The following is a 27,402-nucleotide window of genomic DNA, read 5'->3' on the forward strand; positions in this document are numbered from 1 at the left end:
ATTAATTTTTAAGATGCAGTCCTTCGCACAACCACACTTAACTGGGATTATGCTAAATTGACAAGCAGGAGATTATAAAATACCTTGCATTTAATGCAAAAAACCAGTAAGGCTACCATTCACAATTTTCAATTTAATTCATCAGAATAATGTTAACATTCAAAATATTTCTTTGAATTGTTTCTATAAAGAGCTTAAGCATTTCATAAAATGCTAATATAAAACTTACATTAATAACTAAAAAGACGGTATGTTTGTTCCCCTTAACCATACACAGCTGCTATTGGATTTTTGGCTGTTTCCAGTGTCATCACTATGTCTGCCCCTTTTTTCTTGGGGAAAGTTATTGATGTCGTTTACACAAATCCAACCAGTGAACTTGCAGAGAACCTATCTACACTCTGTGCCTTATTATCTGGAATATTTATGCTTGGTGCCGCTGCCAATGGAATACGTGTCTACCTCATGCAGATTTCAGGTAATTGGATGTAAAAATAAATAGTTTAGTGAGTTATATAAGCCAGTGATAAATAAGATATTCAAAATACAGAGCCAGATACAGAGCGAGTTTCCTGCCAATGAATGGACAGGCTGCTCCTTTTATCAGAACAAGGGTGAGCCATTTGTAACCTGCCATCCACACATGACCTGAATTTTTTTTCCAATCATAGAAATTATGCTATTGAAACCAAAAGAAATTACAGCATAATTTCTATGGAACAACCAGAAAAAAACAAGAACAAACTGAAAGTGCTTCTCAGTTTGAAATGTTTTTTCTGCCACAAAATCATGTCCCATAAATTGTTACCAAGATGCACAAAACAATTTTTGTTTTGTTTTTTAACCAAAATTTCTTTTTGATCCAGCATTTCATATATGCATACAGCTCTCTCTCACTCTTCCTGCCTTTCTGTACAACACATTTGAACTGTGGCATCCTTGGTGTTCTCTGAGCTTGGTTGTTTTCTTGCGGACATTTTGTTACCAAACTAGCATTGATGATGTTACCTAGTTTGGTAATGAAATATCTACAAAAAAACCACCAAGCTCAGAAAGCACCAAGGACCTTCATTTCTTTCTTGATGCTGATAAATATAACACATTTCTTTTTTGATGCTGATAAATAGGATCTAGTAACAGTATACAAGTAGTCCTTGACTTACAACAGTTCATTTAGTGACCATTCAAAGTTACAACAGCACTGAAAAAAGAGACCGTTTTTCAGTGACAACCTTTGCAGCAGCCCTATGATCATGTGATCAAAATTCAGATGCTTGGCAACCAGTTCATACTTATGACCGTTGAAGCATCCCAGGGTCATGTGATCACTTTTTGCAACCTTCTGACAAGCATAGTCAATGGGGAAGCCAGATTCACTTAACAATCAGGTTACTAACATATCAACTGCAGTGATTCACTTAACAACTGTGACAAAAAATGTAAAATGGGGCAAAACTCACAAATTCTCACTTAAATTTTGGGCTCAGTTGTCGTAAGTCAGGACTACCTATAATAGCTAGTTTTATTGATTGTGAGCTTATAACTGAGCGTAATACGGACATAAAATTATAGTTGGAACATAATACATTACTAATAGTATGTGGTATATAATAACCATTTCAATATAGGTAATAGGTTAAAATTCGTTTAATTTTAAATCTGTTTCACAGGAGCCCATGAAAAAGAAGCATTTTTATTGCTTTTTAAACTTTGACAGATCTGATTCCAAACATAGGTCTGGTGACAATCTGTTCCATAGAACTGAAACTGATGAAGAAAATCTCTTCACCAAGAGGTGGCTGTTCTAATAGTAGTAGAGTCAAATGACCCTAGCTGGAGAATTGGTTAAACACAAATGGACGTGATCTATCAGCAGATCTTTGAAATAATTGGCTCTGTCCATATGCAGGCTCTTTGAATTGTGATTCCTAGGTTCCTCAAGGCTGGAGAAACCTGCAGCTAGTACTGTAGTCCTGAAATTCAGAATAAGCAACAGGAAGGGTGGAGGAATATGATGATGAGGGAAGAATGCAATAATCTTATCCACATTTGGTTTCAGACAGTTGGAGCACATACAATGTGAAATCCTGCTTAGGCAGTTGGAAAAAGATGCTCCCATAGTATCACCCACAGTTGGGACAGCTGAATAGATCTGAAGGACATCAGAGTATAAGCTTGGATTATTGCAAATAACTTTGGTGAATGCTCAGGCTAAGGTTTTTTAAAACATATTAAAATCCTGTCTATTAATTGCCATACTTCTTGACTGTTTTAGGGCAAAGAATTGTGAACCGTCTAAGAGCGACAATATTTTCTTCTCTTTTGAAACAAGAAGTAGGTTTTTTTGACAAAACCAGCACTGGAGAGCTGATTAATCGCTTGTCTTCAGACACAGCTCTCTTGGGCCGTTCAGTCACTGAAAACCTTTCGGATGGGTTAAGAGCTGCAGGACAGGCCTCAGCTGCTATCGGCATGATGGTATGTGTTCGCATTGTTCTCCTTCCATTTCTGCAGATCCTTTGGTATAACACTGTTTCCCCACCGCCATCATCCATCTTCATACCTTTACTGCAGGGGTCTTCAAACTTGGCCCTTTTATGACTTGTGGACTTCAACTCCCAGAATTCCTCAGCCAGCGTGCCTGGCTGAGGAATTCTGGGAGTTGAAGTCCACAAGTCATTAAAGGGCCAAGTTTGAAGACCCCCTACTTTACTGTGTTAGAATAGATAGGTGATAAATTAAATAACTAGGTCTGCACATTGCATTGAGGAGCTATTTTAACAATGCTTTGCTGAAAAATATCTAATCTACTGGTGTGTTGGTTAAGAGGTTGGATTTGGATCAGGGAAGACCCTGTTTTGAACTTACTACATGACTGTAGGCCAGTCTTTCTTTTTCAGTTGCATCTACCTTGCATGATATTCCTAGGGAATTAGGGAATGCATGTCTCATTCATACTATGAATTCACAGAAAAAAGAGACATAAATACCATAACTAAATATCACTAAGCCATAAACCATTATTTACCAGCTGTAATGACATTCTTCAACCAAAGACAACCTGGTTTAAGTGCATACCTTGAACTAGGTTTTTATATAATACAAATATTAGAACTATATCTAATTACATGTTAGGAAAGAGAAGGTAACTCAAAGGACAGAAGTTACTGCATTCAATTTATACTACAGATTAATAGTTTCCATAATAAAAAAAAAATACATACCATTGCAGCTTCCCATCAGTAGCACTATAATAAACAAAAATGTTACATTACATATAACTCCAAATGTCCTTTTTTTCCCCCTAAGGTTTTCCCACAAGTGATTTTTTTTTCAGATCAACCAATTAGTTGCAAGAAGAATTGACTGACTAGCTTGTCACCCAAGTTTGATGTTGTGAGCTGAGAGAGAGAGAGGGACTGGCCCAAAGTCATCCAGCCAGTTTTCATGCCTAAGGCAGGACTAGAACTCACAGTTCTTGGTTTTTAGCCTGGTACTTAACCACTCTGCTTTCCCTAAAGGTGCTTTATATATTTAGCAATAAAAAACTCTAAAGGGCTTTGCTTTATATGAATGATGGTAGAGAGAAAAGAGAAAAGCTAAAAAAAAATCATTGTATCATGTTAGTCTATCTTTTATTTTGAGTTGCATATTGTAGATTGGATGATAAAAGTGAATGGAACTGATGTTGATATCTGTATCCTACACAATAGTTGTTATTGCTCATAATAGTTATGGCATAACTTTAGATAAATAATTCAGCAATTATCAAACACAACTATTGAATTCAGTGACTAAGAAATGAAAACTTTAAAACAAAATGCAAAAAAAAATATTGAAATAGGCCAACTTTACCATGTGACCCGACTCAATTTTACGACCATTTTTATGACAGTTGTAAAGCAATTTCACTGTGGTTGTTAAGCAAATCATGTCATTAAGTGAACTACATGGTCATTAAGCAAATCCATTCTCCTGAATGGGTATTTTTGCTGCATACTTGGCAAAAAAAAACCTACCAGAAACTGACAAAAACGCTGCAAATTGTGGTTTGAAGGGTATGTGTGCAGCAGTCATAACTTCGAGGGCAGGTTGTAAGTAACTGTTTTTAAATCTGTTATAACTTCCAACAGTCTTTAAGTCAGAGGTCCCCAACCTTTTGAGCACCAGCGACCGGTTCCGTGGAGAGAGGTTTTTCTGTGGACCTGAGGGGGCATGGTTTCATGTGCTGCCTGCATCCCACGGATGGGGTTTGCTTGTTTACTCGGACCGGTTTCTGGTGCAGCCTGGTGCCAGTCCACGGACCGGTGGTTGGGGATCCCTGCTTTAAGTGACTGGTAGTTAAGGGAGGACTACCTATACAGATGACCCTTGCTTGCCAACCAATCATTGAGTGACCATTTGAACTTGTGACAATGCTAAATGGTATTTACAATTGATCCTCAGTCATGGCAGCTCCCCCTTAGTCATGTGATCACAATCTGGGCATTTGGCACCGGGCTCACAATTACAACATTTCATTGTCATAGGGTCATTACTTGCAACCTTCTTTGCTGACTTCCTATAGGCAAAGTCCATGGGGAAGCTGGCAGGAGGTCACAAAAGGTGACATCCTCGCTTAACAACGGTGCGGGTTTGCTTAGCGACAGCATCTAGAACAGTGTTTCTCAACCTTGACAATTTTAAGGCATGTGGACTTCAACTCCCAGAATCCCACAGCCAATTGCCATTGTTAACAGAGGACTACCTGTATTTGAAATATTTGATTTATAAATCTAGCAAAGCCTCTGTAAACTGCATTTAAAAATTAATCACTGCTTTTTTTTTTTTTACTTCTAGTTTTTTGTGTCTCCCAAACTTGCTACATTCGTCCTGACTGTAGTACCATCTCTGGCTGTCATAGCTGTGATTTATGGAACGTATTTACGAAAACTGGCTAGAATGACACAAGATTCCCTTGCAGAAGCCACACAGGTAGGTTCTCGGTTGTTCCAATGAGAATGCTGAAAGATAGTGCTGAACTGCTCTGAGCTTTTCTCTTTTCATGCACATCCCCCAACAAATTCCCACTAGGTTCTGACTGAAGTCATTCCTGCGTAACCATCCTTGTAATTCTCCAATTTGAAGTACTCTTTTTCATACAATCACATCTCCAAAGTATCTTATAGCTCAAGATGCTTGAAGAATTTGTTCTTTGGGAATTCCAAGGTGAATTGACCGTATCTGATTAACATGATAATACAAATTAAGCTGCCCTTTTAAAAGGATTTTGCCTTTCTCTTTGTTTATAATGTGCTGCCAAACGTATTTAGAAATGCACACTCTTAGATAAAAGATGCTTTGAAAGTATGTTTTAATTGTGGCTGGTTTAAAAAGAAATAGCTCATTACGGAAACAGTTTTAATACAGGTTTGTGAATGGACATAAAAAAATTGACATTCTTCCCTAGCCTTGTAGGGTATTATAGGGTGATAAATGCATCTAGGCTATATAAATAGTGTAGCAGAAAAGATCCACTGTTAGTCTAATAAAATGTGTAGGGAGGGCAGTCCAGGAAGGCTTATGGGAAATCCCTTAATTTTTACATTTTGTTTACTGCAGTTAGCAGAAGAACGGATTGGAAATTTAAGAACAGTTCGAGCTTTTGGGCATGAGTTAACTGAAATGGAAAAATATGAGAACAAGATTCAGTATGTGCTACAATTGGCCAAAAAGGAAGCAATAGCTCGAGCAGGATTCTTTGGAGTAGTAAGTATATGAAGAAGGTGAGGAATCATCTGTGTTTTTCTGATGAATGTTTCCTTGAACAATTAAATTGTCATTTTGATATATCTGTAGTTGCATATTCTTTTATCATGACCACCAATAAACTAACGTACTAAATAGGTTTACAGAAATATTTATAAGTAACCGCTTATAAATATATTTTTATGAAGCTACTCCATTTTTAGGTAACAGCACTATTTATTTTATTGTTTTATTTATCACATTTTTGAAGCATCCATCTCCCTCAGTTATGCAGAGAGCAGGCAAAAGACAAGAAGTGGTAAGCCAAAAGAATCAAATGTTAAGAAAAAAATTACGCAGAAAAGTAAATAGAACTGAAATTAATTTACAATTAATTTACCGTTTTTCACTGTAGCGCTCCATAACTTTCTATCTTTGCAAAACATCTGCCTTCTACCACATCTGTATACCGCTTCAGATGTTGCCTTTTGTCCTCTAACCTCTCTCTTTTTAACCATAACTTTTTTAGTCTTCCCCTTCCTCCTAACCTATTTATTATTCCTCATGTTATTTTTCTTGAATCAACCAGCATTGTCTGTGCACAAATATATACATATGTTCATGCTCTTGACAAGCATACTTTTTCCATCACCACAGGCCTTCCTTATGTTTTGAGCTACCGATGTATTGAACAAGCAAAGAGACATCACAGCTGGATTCATGCCTAAAGTAGGACTAGAACTCACAGTCTCCCAGAGTCTTGTCTGGAGCCTTAACCATCACTTTTACTGCATTCCAACCTTCATCTCCATATTTACATAGCATTCCAGAACTTAAGCCTATTGAGTTTCTCATATATTTTCTCTAAAACAACAAATACAAAACAAATATTCTTTTTTACATGGCCTGGAAAGCAGAAAAAAGTCTCATCTGTATACCCCTTGCCTTGCATAAAGCCTCACAGTACTCCCCCAAATTGTCATTGTCATCTGTTGAACCTTTGAGTCAGAATCCTGCCACTTTCCCACCAAATTAATTGCCTTGTGGGTTTTTCCCTTTGTATAAAGGAACATTTTTTCCAAACATCGGGTACTGATTTAGTCTTCACAGAGAAATTAAAATGTTGCACAGCCCCTCTATGAGCAAACCGCATATTTTAACATTTATTCCATTACACCGTATATTCCTGCTATTTTAATCATCTTCAACTTTCTCATAGCATTTTTCATCATTTTTTTTCTTGGACAATAATACTGTTAGTTTCAGTTCCATCGCTCATTATACCATTGTCATTCTCAGTGCTTTTTTTGTAAAAAAAAAAAAAAAAAAAAAGGGTGCCGGAACTCACACAAGTCATACAACCCGCCTTGCCTACCCTACAAGGTTCCATCCCAAAAAAGTGCCGGAACTCCGTTCTGGGCGTTCTATGAGAAAAAAAAAAGCCCTGATCATTCTCATAAGAGATCTTTCAAATACTAGCATTTCCTCGTTTCAGTAACATCCCAGATCATTTTATCTATCACTCTGGTAGAGATTCTTTGTTTAGCCCTCTTCATCCACTTCTGAAATATCCATTAAAATTGCTGTGCGTTTTATTTGTCTTATTTAATGTTAATCACTCCTTGCTCTCTTTGCAACTATCTTTTTTTCTCTCTGTACACATTACAAAATGTGTTTCTCTCATCATTCTTTGCAGGAATTTTCCTATTTGCATTTTTCCTCATCCAGTTTCTTTTACCATCATTGTGCTAAGCATCCTTTTTCATATGCCACATTAATATACTCCATATATTTCTACTATACTTTTAAATTATTTCCAGATTGTTTTAAACAGCTTCTACACCCTCAGTTCTTATATGCACATTCCATTTATTCTCCTGTTTTATTCAAATTCTTTTTCATATAGTATTTCCATTTGTTCTTCCTGCAATCAGTCTACTTGAACTACTGTGCTGGGTTTTTTTTCTACCTCGTTCCTTCCATGTCCCTTATTTTCCCCCAAGATCTATTTTTGAGATTACCAAGAAATGGTCTTTCTCATATTCAATGTTCTTATCGCCCTTGAACCCTTCATTAAGTTTTAAAGGCAGTGAAATTTACCACCCAGGTGAGCACAGAAACACAAGACACACACAAGCAGTTCTTCCTGTTTTATTGTGAGATGCTGCATGTGTTTAGCTATGAATCTGAGGGTGATGGTGGGATGAAGCACTTCGTGACTAGCTAGCTAGTGATCATTAATTGGCTGATATTCTCTGGGCTGAGCTATTGGCCAGAAAGTTAAAAACACTGGTTGGCTGGTGCTTCTAGAATTCTGTAAGCTTACAACCATGTAAAATACACCTATGATGGTAGCCTTTAAAATCTGAGTAGAACTAAAAAATAATCAAAGCATTCCTAGGTGCATTTGAAACTGGATTCCGGATCAGATGTTGAAAATGGTAGCCATATAAAAGTGCCCCCAAATCTCTAAAATAATCTGTATTAAAGGATTGGTGTTTTTAATTATGGAATTATAAATACTAAGAGTATTTATAAGAGTACTATTACAATAGATTTCTTGATCTTCTTTTAGGCAAAGATCAGGGATTGCCTGTTCTTCCCTCTCTCGCAATATTCATCCATAAATCTAAAGAATTACATTAAATTCTGAAATCAGCACTTTTCCCTTTTCTTTCTTTACAGACGGGGTTATCGGGCAATTTGATTGTGCTTTTTGTTCTCTACAAAGGAGGATTACTGATGGGTGGTGCCCATTTGACTGTTGGTGAACTGTCTTCTTTCTTAATGTACGCTTTCTGGGTTGGCATAAGCATTAGAGGTAATATATTCTTAAAAATATTTTTTTTAAAAAAATAGATAGACAAGATGTCGGATCCGAAGGCCAAAAGATCAGCCTTCTCCAATTTCCCTTTCTGTAGATACATCAAGTACATTTCCCAAAATTGCTAGCTTGTCTGTCCTATGTTAACCTCTCTTTACAGAACAGCTCTTGTTGCACCAAACTAACTAAACAGTTCTTCAGAGGCTAAAGTGCTCAGGGATCAGCAAGAGCATTCATCCAACCCAATGTTTCTCAACCTTGGCAATTTTAAGATGTGTGGACTTCAACTCCCACAATTCCCCAGCTAGATGCTGGGGAATCTTAAAGTTATCACAGTTGAGAATGGTTAACAAATTCCAGCTCTGATGAATGTGAGAGATAATCTACTCAGAGACATTCTGCCAGCCATTTTATGGATCTTCTTTATTAAAAGGAAAAGGAAGCAGATAAATAGTGCTTACTTTCTCTGTTGCTAGGGGTGAAAATGAAGGGGGAAAAGCAGAACCCCTGCCTAATTTCTGTTCCTGCCTTAAACAACCTAATCTTAGGTTAGGCTTTATTTAGCTGTACTAGCTGGCTGTTTGAACACTGATTGGCACAGCTTATTTAACAAACATGCAATACCTGTTTTTGAACTTGTATAACAATAGGGGTACTTTTTCTTTCTTTCCTAGGATTAAGCTCTTTTTATACTGACTTAATGAAAGGTTTGGGAGCAGGAGGGCGTCTGTGGGAACTTATTGATCGAAAGCCACAACTACCTTTTAATGGTAATGTTCTTATATTTTGCAGTTGTTCAAGATGGTAAAATATCCATACATCATGCAATATACTGTAAAACAAAAACTAACTTTCTCATAAATTAGCAGTAATTCTAATAAAGAATGTAAGCAAATTACACATAAATGTAATGATTCCAAAGAATATTCATTTGATACAACAGAATACGTAAATTGGTTATGGTGCAGGCTTTGTGAGTACCAGCCTTTTAAACAGTTAACATTTCTGTAACTTCCACAAATTACTTTTCACATCTTATGACAGTTTAAAGTCCAAACTAAATTTCCCAAGATGAAAATAACTATAATGTCATTATGTTATTGGCTATAGCCTCAGCAGCCCTCTAAGGCTATTTTATTGTTATTGGAGGGTGGAGTGGGAACATACACACACACACACACACACACAGAGAGAGAGATACAAACACCACCTTCCAATAACTAGTCTGGCTGCAATAAAGCAGAATACAGAATGCAATAAAGCACCACACTTATGACAATTTGAATAGAAATTGAAGTGAAGTTAGCACTCTGATCAATAACATCATACATACCATAAAGAGATGATTTAAGACTTGATAATCCCTTGTCAGGAATAGGAGTGATTTCTATTCTAGCTGTGACATATAGGCTGTGCCATTCTGCCTTTTTTCATAAATCATGAACCTTTTGTTTCCTATTTTCCATCATGATCACTTTGTTGCTGTTATTAAAAACCTGATCTAGTTACAGGTAGTCCTCGACTTTCAACAGTTTATTTAGTGACCGTTCGAAGTTACAACAGCACTGAAAAAGTAATTTATGACTCTTTTTTACACTTAACATTGTTGCAGCATCCCCATTGTCATGTGATCAAAATTTAAACGCTTGGCAACTGACTCATATTTATGACAGGTGCAGTGTCCTGGAGTCATGTGACCACTTTTTGCGACCTTCTGACAGGCAAAGTCAATGGGGAAGCCAAATTCACTTAAAACGATGTCACTAACTTAACAACTGCAGTGATTCACTTAAAAACTGTGGCAAAAAAGATCATAAAATGGGGCAAAACTCACTTAAATGTCTCGCTTAGCAACAGAAATTTTGGGCCCAATTGCCATAAATCAAGGACTACCTGTATATTATCAATTCTGGGGTGAAGTAAGAATAAATGCCTTTGGATCCAATTTGACCATAACTGGCAGATCTTAGAAATGTTATGCTATGGGGCACCAGGAAAGGAGCTGTTTCATTTTCTGAATGTACCAATAGTTGGGATTCATGTTTTGTTCTATAAGCAGACAAGCCCAAATTGCTGGATGACTCATCTTTAAGAATGCCCAGATTCATGTACCTCTAGTTTACAGAATCTTAATCAAGTGTCATATTGACCATATTTGTTTTCTTTTAGTAATTTTTTAATGTAAATAGTTGGATTTGTGTTTACTAAAATGTGTTCAAATGATATGTTATTGATGTTACTTTCATTTTTGGATTGTTTGTCTATTTAGAGGGAACAGTATTAAGCCAGGATGCTTTCAGAGGTGCTCTTGAGTTTAAAAATGTCAAGTTTGCATATCCAACACGTCCAGAAACATTGATTTTTCAAGACTTTTCTCTCAGCATGCCTGCAGGCTCTGTCATGGCCCTAGTAGGCCCCAGTGGATCTGGCAAATCGACAGTTGTATCTCTTCTCCTGAGGCTTTATGATCCCCTCTCAGGTATTTATATGACTTTGTATGTATACCTTTCAACATCTGTTGCTGGGTATATTTCTGATTAGAGATCAAAACACAATTTGCTCATGGAAAAGTATGATCTTTGTAGAATCAGTTGGAAGACTATTTACAAGGGTGTTGAGATAAAATGCATCATTGTCATTTTATAACTTGAGCTTTTCCATTCCTGAAAAGGGAGTAATATATACAACAAATTCATATTTATGTTTCACTCATCTTGTATTTTTACAGTTAAGGTAATATTTCAGGCAATGTATATATAAATTGCCCATTCCTACACTTTTCTAAATTGATAGGATTTGACATGAATGTGCTAGAATCATAATTTCTTATATTAGAAACAGAAGTGTCTCTAGAAATCACTTATTCTATGCAAGGTGAAATCAGTTCTTGCCTAGAATATTTTTTTTAAAAAAAATTCTAATTTGATAGAGTGTCATTATGTATACTTTTACTCTCTTCATCCTCGTTGTCTAATATATTATCTAACATTCTCTTAATTTATTGAAGGAAGTATTACTGTTGATGGGGTTGATATCTGTCAGCTAAACCCACTATGGTTCAGGACTAATATCGGAACAGTAAGTCAGGTAAAAGAGAAGCAAAGTTTTCTTACAGTATTTGCTGATCCTAATTTCTTTAAAGATGTCAGGATATATTTTTTTTTGCCCCTCCACTTTTGAATTTGCCTCATGCCCCTTTAAAGCAATCATACTGATCACTGTTTATGACAAAAAGTGTTCCCTTTAATCTCTATGATCACATGTTACTTATTTCATTTATAATCTCATCTGGGCATATGTGTACCTGTGTTGCCATATTCCTTATGCTTTTTCATACATTAGGAACCCACTCTGTTCTCATGCTCTATTGCTGAAAACATAGCCTATGGTGCAGAGGACCCATCCACAGTAATTCCTGCAGAAATTGAGAGAGTTGCCAAAATTGCAAATGCTTTTAATTTTATCCAAAATTTTCCACAAGGATTCCATACCTTAGTTGGAGAAAAAGGTGTTCTTCTCTCTGGTAAGACTACATCATTTAGACATCTAATTTTTGTAATTCATGGCTGTTATAGAAGGAATTACATTTTCCTGTCTTAAAGTTGACAAGATTGAGAAACTTTGGTCTAGATACCTTTTCTTAGAACTGCATGTGCTTCATTGTACTGATTTCAATGTCATCTCTTGAACTTTATTAAAATACTTTAAATAATCTTGTTGTCAAATTGCAGTGCAGTAATTATTTTCTCCATTAAAAGTCCGATTTTCCATAGGTGAGAGAAAATAAAAAGTAAGCTATGAGTCATTTGTTTTGAATGGCAGAGTCCTTTAAAAAAAACCACCATAAATAATTATACATAAAATGCATACAATATTTTTTTTTTATTTTAGGTGGGCAGAAGCAGCGAATTGCAATTGCTCGAGCTCTTCTGAAGGTAAGCCTTTAAAAAGGTTTGATCAAGCTTTTACATAAAAGAAAAAGGCTTTGAAAAGATAAGTCTTTTCTAGCTTGATTTTCTTTTTCTTTCTTTCTTTCTTTCTTTCTTTCTTTCTTTCTTTCTTTCTTTCTTTTTCTTTTTCTTCTTTTTTCTTTTTCTTCTTTCTCTCTCTGCCTCCCTCCCTCCTCCCTTTCTTATATTTTGTGACAAAATAGTTCAGTAATTTGTTACTATTGCTTTAGAGCAGTGGTGGTGAACCTATGGCACACGTGCTAGAGGCGGCACTTGGAGCCCTCTCTGTGGGCACACGTGCCGTTGCCCCAGGCTCACCTCCCCCCATGACCCCCTCACCAGCAGCCCCCCTGGAGGAGAGTCGCCACTGAGTGTGGCCACGCGAAGCAGCGCAGCCAAGGACATGGCAGCCAGGCAGCGTAGACAAGACTGCCCTCACGCCCCATCACGCACAGTTGATGCTGCAGGGCGTGGGCAGAGGGTGTGGCCGCCATGGCGCTGCTGGGCTGCCTGGGCGATCTGCGGGCCCTGGAGGCGGTGAGTGGCCCTGCAGGCAGGCAGGGTGGGGAACGGGGTGGGGGCGGGGCGGGGGATGGAGCAGGGGCGGGGCCAGTTTTTGGGCACTCGGTGTCTAAAAGGTTCGCCATCACTGCTTTAGAGAAAACATCTCTTGATGTCTAGTAAAACCTCTAATAAAAGTGGTGTTCCTTTAAAAAAAACCTGCATAAAGTAAATTCTAATCTCAACATTTTTGTACTCATTTTGTTTTTAGAATCCCAAAATTCTTCTTCTTGATGAAGCAACAAGGTAAATGATAAAAATTAGGAAAATTATGGGTAGCTTGGACAATGTTGAAATTGTTCCTTGTTAAATTAATACCCAACTCCCACGCCCTTGAGGCTTTCTGGTATCTTTACTATTGAATTTGTGACAAAACATTGCTCATATTTTCCTCATTATGGAATATTCTTTTATAGCTTCCATTTTTTTCTCCCGTTATTCAGATACCTCTCTGTTTTTCAGCATCCTAGATACCAAAAGAAATGTAAACAACTTCATAAAGTTATTGTGCAGTAATTGGTATTTTGTGACCAGCCATGCCTTCTGGGGCAACCATTTTATTAATAGGAATCTGTCCCACAGCAGCTATTTTGTTCCATGTCAGAACATCCTGCCAGAATTTCAAATGTGCCTGCCTAAGCACACATAATGCTATTCCAGATGTCTTTTCCTGAATTTGAAGTTGTGCATACATATAATGCTTCTAGCCAACTCCATAGAAGGGGTTTGTAAGAGCGTGCTCTAATATGTTTGGATATTTGCAGGCCAGGCTGATGAACTACTTCATCTGACCCAAACCAAAGTATACAATTCTCAGGATAGATGTACATTGAACAGACTTTATAGCTGGATTTGTACAAGTATACAGACTTCCCTGCTTTCTGGAAGACTGCATATGTACTACAGGTAGTCCTCCACTTACAACCACAATTGAGCCCAAAATTTCCATTTGCTAAGCAACACAGTTTTACGTTTTGCCCCATTTTACGAACTTTCTTGCCACATCTGTTAAGTGAATCACTGCAGTTATTAAGTTAGTAACATGGTTGTTAAGTGAATCTGGCTTCCCCACTGACTTTATCAGAAGTGGCAAAACATAATCGCATTATCCTGGAACACTGCAGCTGTGATTAATACAAGCCAGTTGCCAAGCGTCCGAATTTTGGTCATGTGACCATTGGGACACTCTAATAGCGAAACATGGTCATAAGTCACTTTTTTCAGTGCCAATGTAACTTTGAACGCTCACTAAATAAATGATTGTAAGACGAGTAGTATCTGTACAGCACAGTATGCTAGTACAGAGGTCTCCAACCTTTTGGGCACCAGGGACCGATTCCGTGGAGAAAGGTTTTTCCATGAATCAGAGAGTGCGTGGTTTTGTGTGCTACCTGAATCTCACAGATGGCACTTTGCTTCTTTGTGCGGATTGGTTGTTGGCATGCCGTGGGCCGGTAGCGGTCCATGGACCGGGGGTTGGGGATCCCTGTTGCTAGCACAGTCATGATTCCCTAAGTCAGTGGTTCTCAATCTGTGGGTCGGGACCCCATTTGGGGTCGATCGACCATTTCACGGGGGTCGCCAAGCAAGGCTGTCCGCCATTTTTTTTGTCCGCTATTTTTTTTGTCCGCCATTTTTTTCCCCTTTTCCGGCGGGTGCCTTACCTCCCTTGGGCTGGGCCAGCTGGTGGTCGGCCTGCTCCGTCTCTGCCGCTTGCCAGCTACGCCTCGGCCGGCGCAGGGGGCGGAACCACGCATGTGCGGCACTCCCGGGCAGGGAAAGTCCTCGACTTACGACCGGTTGGGTAGTCCTCGACTTACGACCGGTTTAAGTCCTCGACTTACGACCGGTTTAGTCCTCGACTTACGACCGGTTTAATCCTCGACTTACGACCGGTTGGGGTCGCGGCATTAAAAAGGTTGAGAACCACTGCCCTAAGTCATTTCTATTTCATGAATCTATAATACTTCTTTACGCTCTAATGAGGTATTTAAATTGCAGATTAAAAAAGAGAATGTCTTAACTCAGTTTTGGGGACATCATCTGTGAAATATTGGGCTCTCTTTGTTCAAATCAAATCTCTCAAAAATTAAAATAATTGGTTTTGTTTAAAAATCCCGACACCATTAAATATTTTTTTAAAAATCCAAATTTTAAATGAAAATGAAATGAAAAAAAGTTATACAGGCAGTTATGCTCTAGTAAAGTCTCTGCATTTAGATTAATAATGGGAAGAATAACCTTTTTTTATTCAATTCATTAATTAGTGCTTTGGATGCTGAAAATGAGTATCTTGTCCAAGAAGCATTGGATCGACTGATGGAAGGCAGAACTGTTCTTATTATTGCACATCGACTCTCCACCATTCAGAATGCTAATTCTGTTGCAGTTCTGGACCAAGGCAGAATAGTTGAGTGTGGAAAGCATGAAACACTGCTTGCAAACCCAAATGGACTTTTCAGCAAATTAATGAAAAAACAGTCTTTTATCCAAAATATTGAACATTTTGCATCTAATTGAAAAATATCCTTTTTTAAAAAAGGAATGAAAAGGTATAACTAGGGAAGAAAAATGTAATATTTCCAAGAATTTAAATTATGTTTCAATAAATGTGTTGTATATATTTTTCAGTGTACTTCAGATATTTGCAAAAATTTATTATCTTAAGCTTTTTATTCAAAGCATTTAAGTAATTATATTGTGGTGCAATCCAAGAGTGTATTGTTTTTAAGATTCTACAGTTGCTATGTGATTAATGCAGGGATAGATATACTTTCCAGACCCAGGTGCCGTTGTATAACTTGGTTACCTCCTTCCCAAATCAAAGAAATTTAAGAAGTTTGACAAGTTTTTGTAAAGGATCTACATGGGAGTACAGTAAGTACCATACTGCTAATCCCTAGATTAATGGATATATCACGAGTGCTTGCAGAATTTAATTTTATGATTTGGCAGCCTACTTTGAATTTTCAGCTAGTTTATTTTCACCCCAAATATCTTTTCATACTTTGTCTTCCTATTAAATCATTATGATTTTCATAATTTTATCATTACTATGAAGACAAACTGGATTCACAAAAACAAAAACCCTCATGTTTTGGTCAACATTAAGGCAAAGAAGAATATTATTAGTCAAATACATTCTACCACATATCTGCTGTTAAAATATTTGATTTCTTTAGGTTCCTGACTGTGTATCAAGAAATAACTTATCCAGCATATTATGTTTTGCTGATGGTATCTTGATGTATGTTTGTCTTTTGTCTTTCAAACCACTCTATTCCATTTTCCCTTCCCCTTTTTAAAATGATTAGTATTTTGTAGCACAGAAAACATAAGACATGTTCTCTTTGAGGACTCTTCCCCTTTAAGGGAAAACAACAATACTTTAAAAATTAATTTTAATTACTGGCAAATTACTGGTCAGTCTGTTGCTATCTAGCCAATCTACTGATATATATAAATAGTTAGTTTACTCATACAGAACCCATACTGCTTCGCACCATATGCACAGATGGAGGGAAAGGATCATCAATATTATATTTTCAATAGTATTCAGCTAAACATGGGTAAGAAAGTGGGAAGTGATAGTATTACTTAACGTGCCACCAGTAACACACAATGAGTTGAACTTAGAATTCACTGAATGATCTAATAAATGTATAAAATGGAAGTATTGTAGATAAACCAAAGATATGATAAGTGTTCAAAGAATATTAACTGCAAGAAACGTATTCCCATAATTTCACTTTATATTCGGTTGATATGATGGTATACAGTACTGTCTTATATAATGACTTCTCTCTAAATTAACTTATCAAAGGTTGATTCCAAAATGTCATAGTTACATTTTCTAAGTAAGTTGAAGTCATGAATCATACTGAGAGAAGGGGAAAAAATGATGTAGCTCTAAATGCACATATACAATGGGTTGAAGTCAGATTAGATTAGAAATTAGAAAACTTATCTATTGGATGCCCAAAAGCTGTCCCCAAGTTTTTCCAAAAAAATTTCTGCAAGCAAACAACCAAGTTCAGACAGCACCAAGGACCCCATGAATATAATACTATTGATTAGAACAAAATGGAAATTTCACGGAACTTTCTTTCCATGACATTTCCATTGTTGGAATGTTGGTATATAAATGAAACTTTTCACAATTTTCACAAATTATGATGCTGATCATGATGATCAATTATTTTGAAGAAATTTGGTTATTTTCACATTAATTTCAAATATTGTAGAAAAACTCCTGGATTTTTTCTTCACTAACAGACTTCATTATCATTGGTTCCTCCAATTTAGTGACACATAAAGTTGAAATTGTAATGATTTATGTTCCATTCAAGTGGCCATAAGGGCTATAATTGGCATCATGCTTATGGCTCTGTAGTTTTTTTCTCAATTGTCTTAATGTTATTTAACTGATCAGAACAAAAATAGTTTTTTAGTCCTACAAAGAATCAGTTCTTTATCATTCTTAATTCCTGGTTCCCAGGGGATACACAGTGGGATAATGAAGTATTTAGTAATGCAGTCTAAAAGCAAGCTTATCTAATTTTGATATAAAGAACATTTTTGTACTCTTTGTTCCCTAGTTCTTGTCAGTAATATTTTGTATAACAATAAAATGTATTAATAAACTATATATGACATTTTTCCATTCTTATTTTTATCCTGTTTATCCTTAAGTTTTCTCATTATTAAAATGAGTAATAGTATACAGGGTACCAGTAGCACATTGATATGAAAAGTGCAGTACATGTAATGTCATCATGTAAACACAATGACATATGCATGTTGTGGCATATGTAGGCTTAACATTTTTCAAGAAAGACAGTGTTCCCTTGCACTTATTCTCTGGTCTATCTTCCCATTTTCCTGGGAATATCAATTTTTCTCCTCAAACTTTCCAATAACCTGTCTTTCTATTGGACCAGACCCGAAGCAGATCCGATTTGAAGATGTGCAAAAATAAAAAATAGATCATTTGGAGCAAAAGCATGTCTCTTAAATATACATATTCCATTGATGTAATTGATATTTTATTATGCTATACGTCAAGTTATGTCATGTTATTATACAACTGTTATTGAGACAGATAATATGAATTATATTGATTTTCCAATGTTTCAGAAATGGTGAGGGTTGTCCACTGTTTGGGAATGAAATCCAAAGTTCACTTTTGCCCTTTACATCCAAAGACTGTTGAATGATGATCAAGAAAACTGAGGTTTCAGAGTGCATGTACAAAACATTCCAATTGTTAATTAAGCATTCACACAGTTTATTAGACTCACATTCCCCCCATGAGCCTAACTAGCCATATGGGCTGGATTTGTACAATATACTTGGTCATAATATGTTGCTGTTCTTCATTTCCTAATTCTGTGGAGCATGTGGACATAGCCCCCCCCCCAAAAAAAGTGTGTGCATTACAGCAGAGGTCCCCAACCTTTTGGGCACCAGGGACCGGTGCCACGGAGAAAGGTTTTTCCGCGGACCAGAGGGGGTGTGGTTTTGCATACGGCCTGCATCCTGTGGATGGAACTTTGCTTGTTTGTGCGGACTGGTTGCTGGACCCTTGCAGTGCCCACTTCTGATGTAGTGAGGTTATTTGGTCTATTAAAAAATAATTTACAGAGCAGTTATCTTCCAGCCAAATTAATAAGGCAGTCAACAGGTTTCAGAGCACTCTTCAACTAAATGTTACATTAAACAATTAAGAGTTTACATCATGGTTGAAAACTCGCATTGTAGGCCATACCATAATTTTGGAAATGTTGAAAACATCTCCAGATTTTTTTTAAATGTTTGACTCACAATCTCAGCCCACACATTTTAAAATTATAATTTTGATTTACAAGTCAGTTTCTTGCAACTACACAGTGTAAACATGCTGTGCAAAAGTATCTGCAGGATTTAGATGCATCAAGCTATAAGCTCCACCCTCTTTATATGTGAACACAGGGAAAAGAGCTAGAGCTTGCAGCATGATGCTATTCTTGCCAATTATCTCCACAGACACCTCTTATATTGTGGAAACATTCTTTTCCTATCATAATCCCATAACTTTATTTTGGAGTAGCCTTTTTGGAGCTCAGGCACACCCCCTCCTTATAGTCCTTTAGGAAGTTACTGAAAAGTGACAGCATTTCCTTAATTTTATTTATTGCACATTTTAAGTTATTACAATTTTCTTTTAATTTTGTTATTTATATAGTTGTTTTATGTGAATGCTTTAACCGTCATTCTAGTATTCTTTGTAAGCTGCCAAGAGTCAATCGCAGTGGGATACAAGTCAAACCAATCAATAACTATGCCTTCATCTTGTTCTCAGGTCATGGGCAAGATTTAAGTTGTTTTCAGTTTAACTGCCACTTGTTCACTTGACAGCATTGAATAAGTAGTAGTTACAACTGGTCATCCTTCTCACCCACATAGCATTCCCCATCATGTGAATGTGATCCAGGTATCTGGCAACGAGCCTACATTTCCAACTATAGCAGCATCCCACAAGCACATAATTGTTATTTGCAACTTTTCCTGCCAATTTCCCACAAGCAGAGTCAATGGGGAAGCTATCAGGAAGTCAGAAGTTGTAATTATGCAGTCTATTAACCAGGGATTGCTGGAATTGCCATTGCTCACTGTCACATCATGCTTTACAACTGCATTGCTTAATTCTGGTCCCTATTACTATTGTTAACTATGGACTACCTGTAGTAAAGTAGCTTACTTATTCCAGCATTTATTTAAAAGCAGGAATCAAAGTCTTGGGCAACTGAAGGATGAATGACAAAATATTCTTCATGACACAAACTTCATCTCCCTTCAAACTTATGTCATGATGCTTGCATGCAGATACTTAAGGGGTGGAATTTACATCAGGAATATCAGGATAGATTTCATCATTTTGATATAAGATCCATTAGCTGTAGACTGCTGATGAAGTATTTAATGTCTCTTTGAACTTTTGTCTAGCTGGCAATCAGAAGACAGGGAGTGGCTGGGAAATGAAGAAATAAGGATCCAACCAGGACATAAGACTTTATGCCATTATCTACATCAGCAGCAACACACCTTTGGCTTTCCCAGACAACTGTCTGCGTGACTGTAGAAATGGATCAAATAAAAAAATACATACAGGTTGTCTCAATTTATGACCACAATGGAGCCCAAAATTCCTGTTGCTAAGTGTGACATTTGTTAAGTGAATTTTGCCCCATTTTATGACCTTTCTTGCTACAGTTGTTAAGTGAATCACTGCAGCTGTTACTTGCACAGTTAAGTGAATCTGGCTTCCTCCATTGACTTTGCTTGTCAGAAGTTCGCAAAAGGTGATCGCATGACCCTGGGAGACCCTGCAACCCTCAATAAATACGAGTCAGTTGCCAAGTATCTGGATTTTCATCCTGTGACCATGGGGATGCTGCAAGTTGTTAAGTGTGGAAAAAGGTCACAGCACTTTTTTCAGTGCTATTGTAAGTTTGAACAGTCACTAAATGAACTGTTGTAAACCGAGGACTATCTTATTGGGAGGGTCAAGTTGGGCTTCTCGCAATCGTCCGTGGGTCCAATGAAGAACCGAGGAAATACAGATAGATACATTATCATAACGCCAGGGAGAGCTCGTCACCTGGAAACTATACACACACACATACACAGAAAAAGAGAACTTCCCGCTTTTCTGGGTCGATTGGACCAAGCCAAGGAGGACGGAAAATCTTCAGCCAATCCCGCTCTTGGAGGAAATGTGACGTCATTTAAATGCGCCAGTTTTGCTTTACGAGAAAAGAGCAACGAGACTTGAAAGGGTTGGGTTTATATTTTTTTTTATAACGGCCCCTCGGTTTTCGTACCGAGGCGACAATGTTTCTTTCCACTCCCACCTCGCCTCACACTCCAGGCGGCGGCGGCGGTGGCTCGGGCCGAAGAAGCCTCCGCCCCGGAGGTAAGAAGAGCCAAATGCTGGTGACCCCGTCGGTTTCTTCCCCAGCCTTCTTCTCGCCAGCAACGAGGAGACACCTCGGTTCCCTCTCTACGCGGTGAGTACCCTGCCCCGCCCATCGGTGGGTGGAGCCTAACTACCTCCCCCCCCCCACGCGATTGATGCAAAGATTTGCAAAGGGCGTCTGGAGAGGAAGGCGGCGTGCTTGTTTTCAGGCACAACAAGTGCTGCTTTAATAGCAAAAGAGCAAATAATATGTATTGCGCTGTGTGTGTGTGTGGGGGGGGGGGGGTAATCGCAATTACTGGGGTCGTCCCAGTTGAGGCGGGAATACGAAGGCGTTTTGAAGGAAGTTCGCTCCCCTGAAAATTATGTATGGCCCCTTCAAATGCACTGCTGCTTTCAGAGGAAAGGAAGGATTGAAGATTTTTTTCTATGCTGCAATCTGTCATTCATGGGTTGGGTGGCACTCTTTAAGCTGCCACTCACGTAACCCCCCCAAAAAATATTAGTCGCATTTTTATTTCTCCAATGCTGGATACTCCTTGTCAAATGGTTAATAAAAATATACCTTGTATTTAAAAAGCACTGTAAAGAAAATGTACCCAAGAGAGGGGATAAGAGTTAAAGTTATTCTGTTGATCAGTTTTGATCATGTGAACAATTCTCATACTTGTATTTCTAGTCCATAGTGAAACATAACTTCTGTCAAGTTCTGATTTTCAAGCTTCTACAATGATACATTAACCAATTATTTAATATCATTAAATAAAGCATTCCGTATAAAGACCACTATTTTTATGTGCTAAAACCAAAATACTTTTTATTCCAGAATACTTTTGGTCCGGCTGACCCTTCTTTCAGATTTTCTCTATATTGAGTATACCTATGATTTTATTTATTTTCATTTTTAGTTTATTGTATGACAGCTTCTGAATGCAATAAATGTGTTGAAAAGCTAATAGATATTGTGTGTTTGTGTGTCCCGTTTCCTGTTCTACTGCATTGGTTAAAAAACATTTAAAGCCTTGAATTAGTATTCCCAGTTAGATCAGGACTAGATAAGCCCATGGTTTGACTTGATGTAAAACAATTTAAAAATTGTTTAATTTGAATTGGTGTTGAGCTTAGGCTCAGTGACATTGAAAATGATTCAGAAGTGAAATCTGTTTTGCACATTGCAAATTATAGTAGTGTTTGTTAGTGTTGAAATATGCTTAATTTTGCATTTAGGTTATTTTATTTAATAGAATATAGATAAAAAATTCTATAGTGAAAAACAAAGAGTAAATGCAAGTAAAAAAAAGTTATAATGATACTTTCTGACTTAACTTCCTTTCTTCCTACATAATCACTTATAAATTTTCCAACATTGCACTCATATTAACCTTGATCATTAAACATGCTGATTTTTCAACAATGAAGTGGGGAAGTATGCTTTGGCAGTAATCAAGCCAGTTACATTTTCAAATATATGTGACTCTTCCTTTATTTGTGATTAACAACACTCCCTGACTTTAAGCTTCGCCTGATCTTTCTTCTCAGCTTGATTATAAATATTTCAGTGTTTATCAACAGCTTGGGAATGTGAATAGACAAGAGTAGTACTCGGTTTCTAAGAGAAAAACAAGGAAAAACAAAGTCAAGTTTCTTTTGAAAAAGCACCGAAGAGAAATGTTTTTGTTAACTATAAGAAAGGTGAAGGAAAATTAATAGAAATGAAATAAAATATTAAAAGCAAGTGTCTTTGTATGACTTGATAAAAACACAATCTATAGGCAGTCCTCAATTTATGACCACAATGGGGACCGGAATCTTAGTTACTGAGCAAAGCGGTCATTAAGCAAGACACCATATGACTGGTTTGCTCAATGACTGCAATCCCAGCACTTCTGGTGGCAGTTGTAAGCGATCTTGCAGGATGTTAAGTGGACGGAGCCATAGGTAGGAGCGCAGGGGTGCCTCAGGGAGGTGAGGAGCCTTGGGAGGTTCGGCATAGGCTGTACATGAGGTAGTGTAAGGTTTCAGCCTCTGTCCCAGCCAAGCCTTGCAATGCAACAATTGGAGGCAGTACTAAGGCTGAGTCTGAAGTAGAGGCTTGGGGCCTTCAGCAGTCTCAACCAACTGCCATTGCTCCCAGGCCTCAGCTTCAGTCCTGGCGCTGCTGTTGCCATTGAGAAATGCCACCTCACATTGTTCTCCAAGGGATGAGCCTTGGGGAATGGTGTGATTGCACCTGCCATCCAGCACACCCTAGGATTTGCTATGCACCACTCACCTTCAACTGAGAGGCAGCCTATCGAAGACAGCTCCTGGTCACGCCAGACCTTTTTTTCCAAAGCCACTTCATGCCATTCCCCAAGCCTCTCATAACTGGGAGAATGAGGCTTCCGAAGGAGTATGAGAACAGACGGCATTCTCACAGTGCTTCAGAAGCCTCGTTCTCCAACTCATGCGAAGTTTGGGGAATGCGGCTTCTGAAGAATGCCAAGCACCCAGATTTTGATCACGTGACCTGCAGCAGCCATGATGTCAACTCCATTCAGTATCATTGTAATTTTGAATGGCCAGTGAATAAATGGTTATAAGTCGAGGACTACCTGTTGTTGTTGAAGGAAAAGTCTTCATCATGGTTCAGTCCAAGCCGGGAATAAACAACATGAAGACTGCTTTAGAAAGAAGGTTGCAGTTTATTGAAGAGGAGAGCCAGACAGAAAGATTGCTCTGGAAGAAAAGAGAGTGAGCACATGTAGGGAGTGGGTTTTTATACCTTCTTGAGCCTTTTGTTTGGAGTTGTTTCTGTGGCATGAACTTTGACCTGAGTCTGAGTGTGCCTTTCTGGTATTCTGATGGTGGTGGGTTAATCCTATTATGTCCCAAAGGTCAAGCCTGCTTCTCTGGGGCTGTGGCTGATGACTCTTAGATTTTTGGTGTGAGGGATTGTTGATTCTAGGGATCTTTCTTCCTAATCCCAGTTTCCTGACTCCAGTCTTTCTGACAAGATTATCACATCTGCAATTCTGCAGACTTGGTTTCTGTTTGGGACAGAGAGACTTGGGGGCTGGGTTGGTTTCTGCTTTTAAAATCCTTTAGGAAAATATATTTTGCCTTTTAAATATTTCTTTCTCTGGGGGGGGGGAAGGCTCACTTCCCACACTGTATTCAGTTTGTTTTGACTTCAACTGCTGGATAGCTGAAGAATTCCTGCAGTGATGAAAGTAACAAAACTTAAATCAATGCTATTAATTTCATTATTAAATCATTCATTTTTTTCTGCTTAGGTGTACACCTACAAAGGTTGTACATCATCCAACAGGAAGTGAAACCATCAATTATGATGTAAAAAAGTTTGGTTCACCTTTGCCAGTAAAAGTTGTAGAGGCTTTGAGAATGGCTGATGGTAAGTTTTTTTTTAATTTGATCATACAAATAAATGATAATTCTGTAATGGAAAAATAGAATTTAGAATATTAAATAGCATGATTTTTGCTATTATCTGTAAATTAGCAAGACAGCAATGTTGCTGTTTAAGGACTTATAAAATCAAAATGATTCAAACTGTCCTGAGTGGTTTGCATTTCTTCTTGAAGCAAAAATACTTGGCTTGGAAACCATAACTCATTATTATTATCTGAGGCTCAGATAATTCTGTATTTGGAAGTATCTTTTATCAGCTGTGCTTAATTATTTCTAGCAACTGAGATGGTTCAACAGTTACAGTTAGGGCTCGGGTTACAACAGCAATTGAAATTTCTATTGCTAAGTGATGTAGTCAGAATCATTTACAACAGCAATTGGGACTGGTATTTCAGTCATATAGCGATGGCCATCCTGGTAGTCCCAGTGTTGTAATCGTGAGCCAGGCATCCGAGCAACCCAACGGTTACCCTGTAACCTGTAGCTGCAACTTCGCGGACTGATTGTAAATCCCCCTCGTTCACTGCCATTGTAATTTTGAAGGGTCACTGAATAAGTGGTCATAACCTGAGGACTAACTGTATGAAATAGAATGAAATTATTTTGTGAAGTTGACCACATATATTAGTTTTACGAGAGTGTTACTGATTGTCAGTTTTTCCCTGCTCTTAACTTTACTCATTATCAAAAACCTATATGACTTGGGTGTCTAATGAAATTCTTTTTTCTCTATGAATCTGCTTACTAACTTGGGCCTTCCTCAGAGAAGGAAAGCAAGCCTGGATTTTTAAAAAAAAATATATTTATAATTTATTTTGGAAACTATTATTTATTATAGCTGAGGACGATTTGAGCGTGCTGCTAGATGAAAGTGGATGGGCTTGGCTAGTCCATAAAGATAGACTAATTATTTGGAAGATTGGTCAATCATCAGTTGCTAAGGTAAAGTAATAGCAAAATTAAATGTATTTAAGCAGGTTTATAATGAGATGTATATGTTCAAAATAAAAATGTAGGCAAATAAACTGCCTCAAATCAGCAGTATTTTTCTGGACTCTTCTGAACTTGGAATACATTTATGCTACATGCTTTCTGTAACATTTAGCCTTTATATTAATAAGGAAAGTTCCTCAGTTTCCTTTGTTCCTCAATGTTCTGTTTTTCCCTCCTAGAATGAGGCAATCTGAAAGTTTTAAGAGTGTATCATACAATTGGCACATTTAGGGATGGAATGGAAACAAACTACATCATTCTATAAATAATAATTTTATATTGGATATTTGATCATAACTCTTCCAATAAGTTGATATTTGAGGTAGTAAATTTTCATTAACTTGTGCATTATAAAAGAAATTATACAAGTTTAACTATTTTTTGTTGAAAAAAGGCTTTTTTGATTCTAGTAGGCTTCCAAATAAGTATGCTTAGATTGCAACCAGCATCAGTGAGTTGGGAAAAAACATTCTGCTTGTAATATTTTTTAAAAAGTGAAATAATTAAAAAAAAAGTCTTGAAAAAGTCAAACAAGAAAGATCCATATTTAGTTGTTAGCATCCACTGACAACAAATAAACATTTCTCATCCAAGAAATTTCTCGTACTCCATTTATGTATTTATAGATTTATTTGTAGGGCTAGGCAGATAATACATCAAATTATTCTCTATCCATTGTTGTTGGGGGGGGGGGGGTTGCATATGGTTCACACGATTTAAAAAAATAAGTTTTAATGCTGCAGTTCTTTGACACAATACATGTTTTTTAAACATTGAGCTCAATTTAGAATACATTATCTTTTTTTAAGATGCATGAGAACATATTTGTCAGCTTTTAAGAAAAAATTAACTTAAGAGTTGACCATAGAAATCCAAATCCAAACTTTTATTTTATTCAAAGCAAATGCAGAATACTAAATTAAAGTGTATTAATACTTTTTGTGTTACAGTGTTCTATGTGCAAAGAACTTCAGTTGCCACCCAGTGACTATATTTGGACTGCATATCTAGTAGCAGTATGCTGTCTTAATGTTTCTAGTGAAGCATCTTCTCTACAGGTTGGAAACATTTAAATATCTTTTGAGGACATCATTATACATTCAATTTATGACATTTTCATGATCCATTTGGAAATTATACTTACTGTACAGTCAGTATACCACACAATTGTTTGATCTTTAAACATGATTTTAAATAAAAGGCTGGGAAATTTCTGTGTTCAATATAACAACCTAAATATAAAAAATAAGCTTTAATGACTGTTGATTTATTGCATTAAGTACTGTTCAACATTCTTCCTCGTATGGTAATGTTGTAATTGAAAGCAGATAATTATCAATACACATTTACTGAAATCTGAGGTAATTGTTTTCAGGGCAGGAATGTTTGTCTAATATATATTCACTGAATTAAGGCAATTTGCTAATTATAAGTGCTGAAGTCACTTCAGTATAATTTTAATTGTTTTAGAAGTGTTCACTACCCAGTGTCACTTGGTTGAGATGACAGCTATGGAAATCAAATATATTTATTAAACTTAGATGCTGTCTATCTTGCAATGTATAAATAAAAAATGTCAGCGATTCAGAGCACTATTTTTGAGAATTAAAATAGTCATTCTGTTGTGTTATTTGTGGTGCTCTAAAAACTATGTCCTAGGATGAGTATTAAAACATTCTTATTCTAAGATGCAAATGAGATATTAAGGTTAAATTAAACAGCTTAAGAAAAACTTCAGTCCATACTAATCCTCTGCTTCAACAATCATTCTACTTTCCTTTTTTCTTTAAATTTGTCTTGTTTTCATTCTATAAAAAATATTTAATAAAAACTAAAAATATTATTCCACTTTGACTGGTTAAATCACTAAATTAAAAAAAAGATCTAATTTTGTATCTGATCTCCTAGGAAGGCAGGGGGCATTCTAGCTAATTACTGAAATCACTTAGTTTTGCTCATTTTCATTGACTTTTTTCATA

General features: G+C 37.0%; 2 protein-coding genes across 2 annotated transcripts in view; both read left to right on the forward strand.

Annotated features, from left to right (window-relative positions):
- Window positions 1-273: 273 nt before the first annotated feature.
- Window positions 274-17,697, forward strand: ABCB10 (ATP binding cassette subfamily B member 10; the record flags this gene model as incomplete). The annotated part of the gene is made up of 12 exons (XM_029285771.1): window positions 274-478; window positions 2,276-2,478; window positions 4,840-4,974; window positions 5,602-5,748; window positions 8,413-8,548; window positions 9,226-9,321; window positions 10,821-11,030; window positions 11,559-11,638; window positions 11,894-12,074; window positions 12,443-12,486; window positions 13,274-13,308; window positions 15,330-17,697. Coding segments are annotated over 12 exons (1,725 nt in total), but the record flags the coding sequence as incomplete, so codon positions are not given.
- A 3,215-nt stretch (window positions 17,698-20,912) lies between these two features.
- NUP133 (nucleoporin 133) overlaps window positions 20,913-27,402 on the forward strand; it is a 35,497-nt gene continuing 29,007 nt past the window's right edge. Inside the window, exons 1-4 of the mRNA XM_015824401.2 lie at window positions 20,913-21,110; window positions 24,295-24,413; window positions 25,269-25,372; window positions 26,374-26,481. Of these exons, the coding sequence (XP_015679887.2) occupies window positions 20,935-21,110; window positions 24,295-24,413; window positions 25,269-25,372; window positions 26,374-26,481 (507 nt within the window). The 5' untranslated portion in view covers window positions 20,913-20,934. The remainder of the gene's footprint in view (window positions 21,111-24,294; window positions 24,414-25,268; window positions 25,373-26,373; window positions 26,482-27,402) is intronic.

This window comes from Protobothrops mucrosquamatus, unplaced genomic scaffold (genome assembly GCF_001527695.2).
Source record: "Protobothrops mucrosquamatus isolate PMUCROS unplaced genomic scaffold, P.Mucros_1.0 scaffold2221, whole genome shotgun sequence".
Lineage (NCBI taxonomy): Eukaryota > Metazoa > Chordata > Lepidosauria > Squamata > Viperidae > Protobothrops > Protobothrops mucrosquamatus.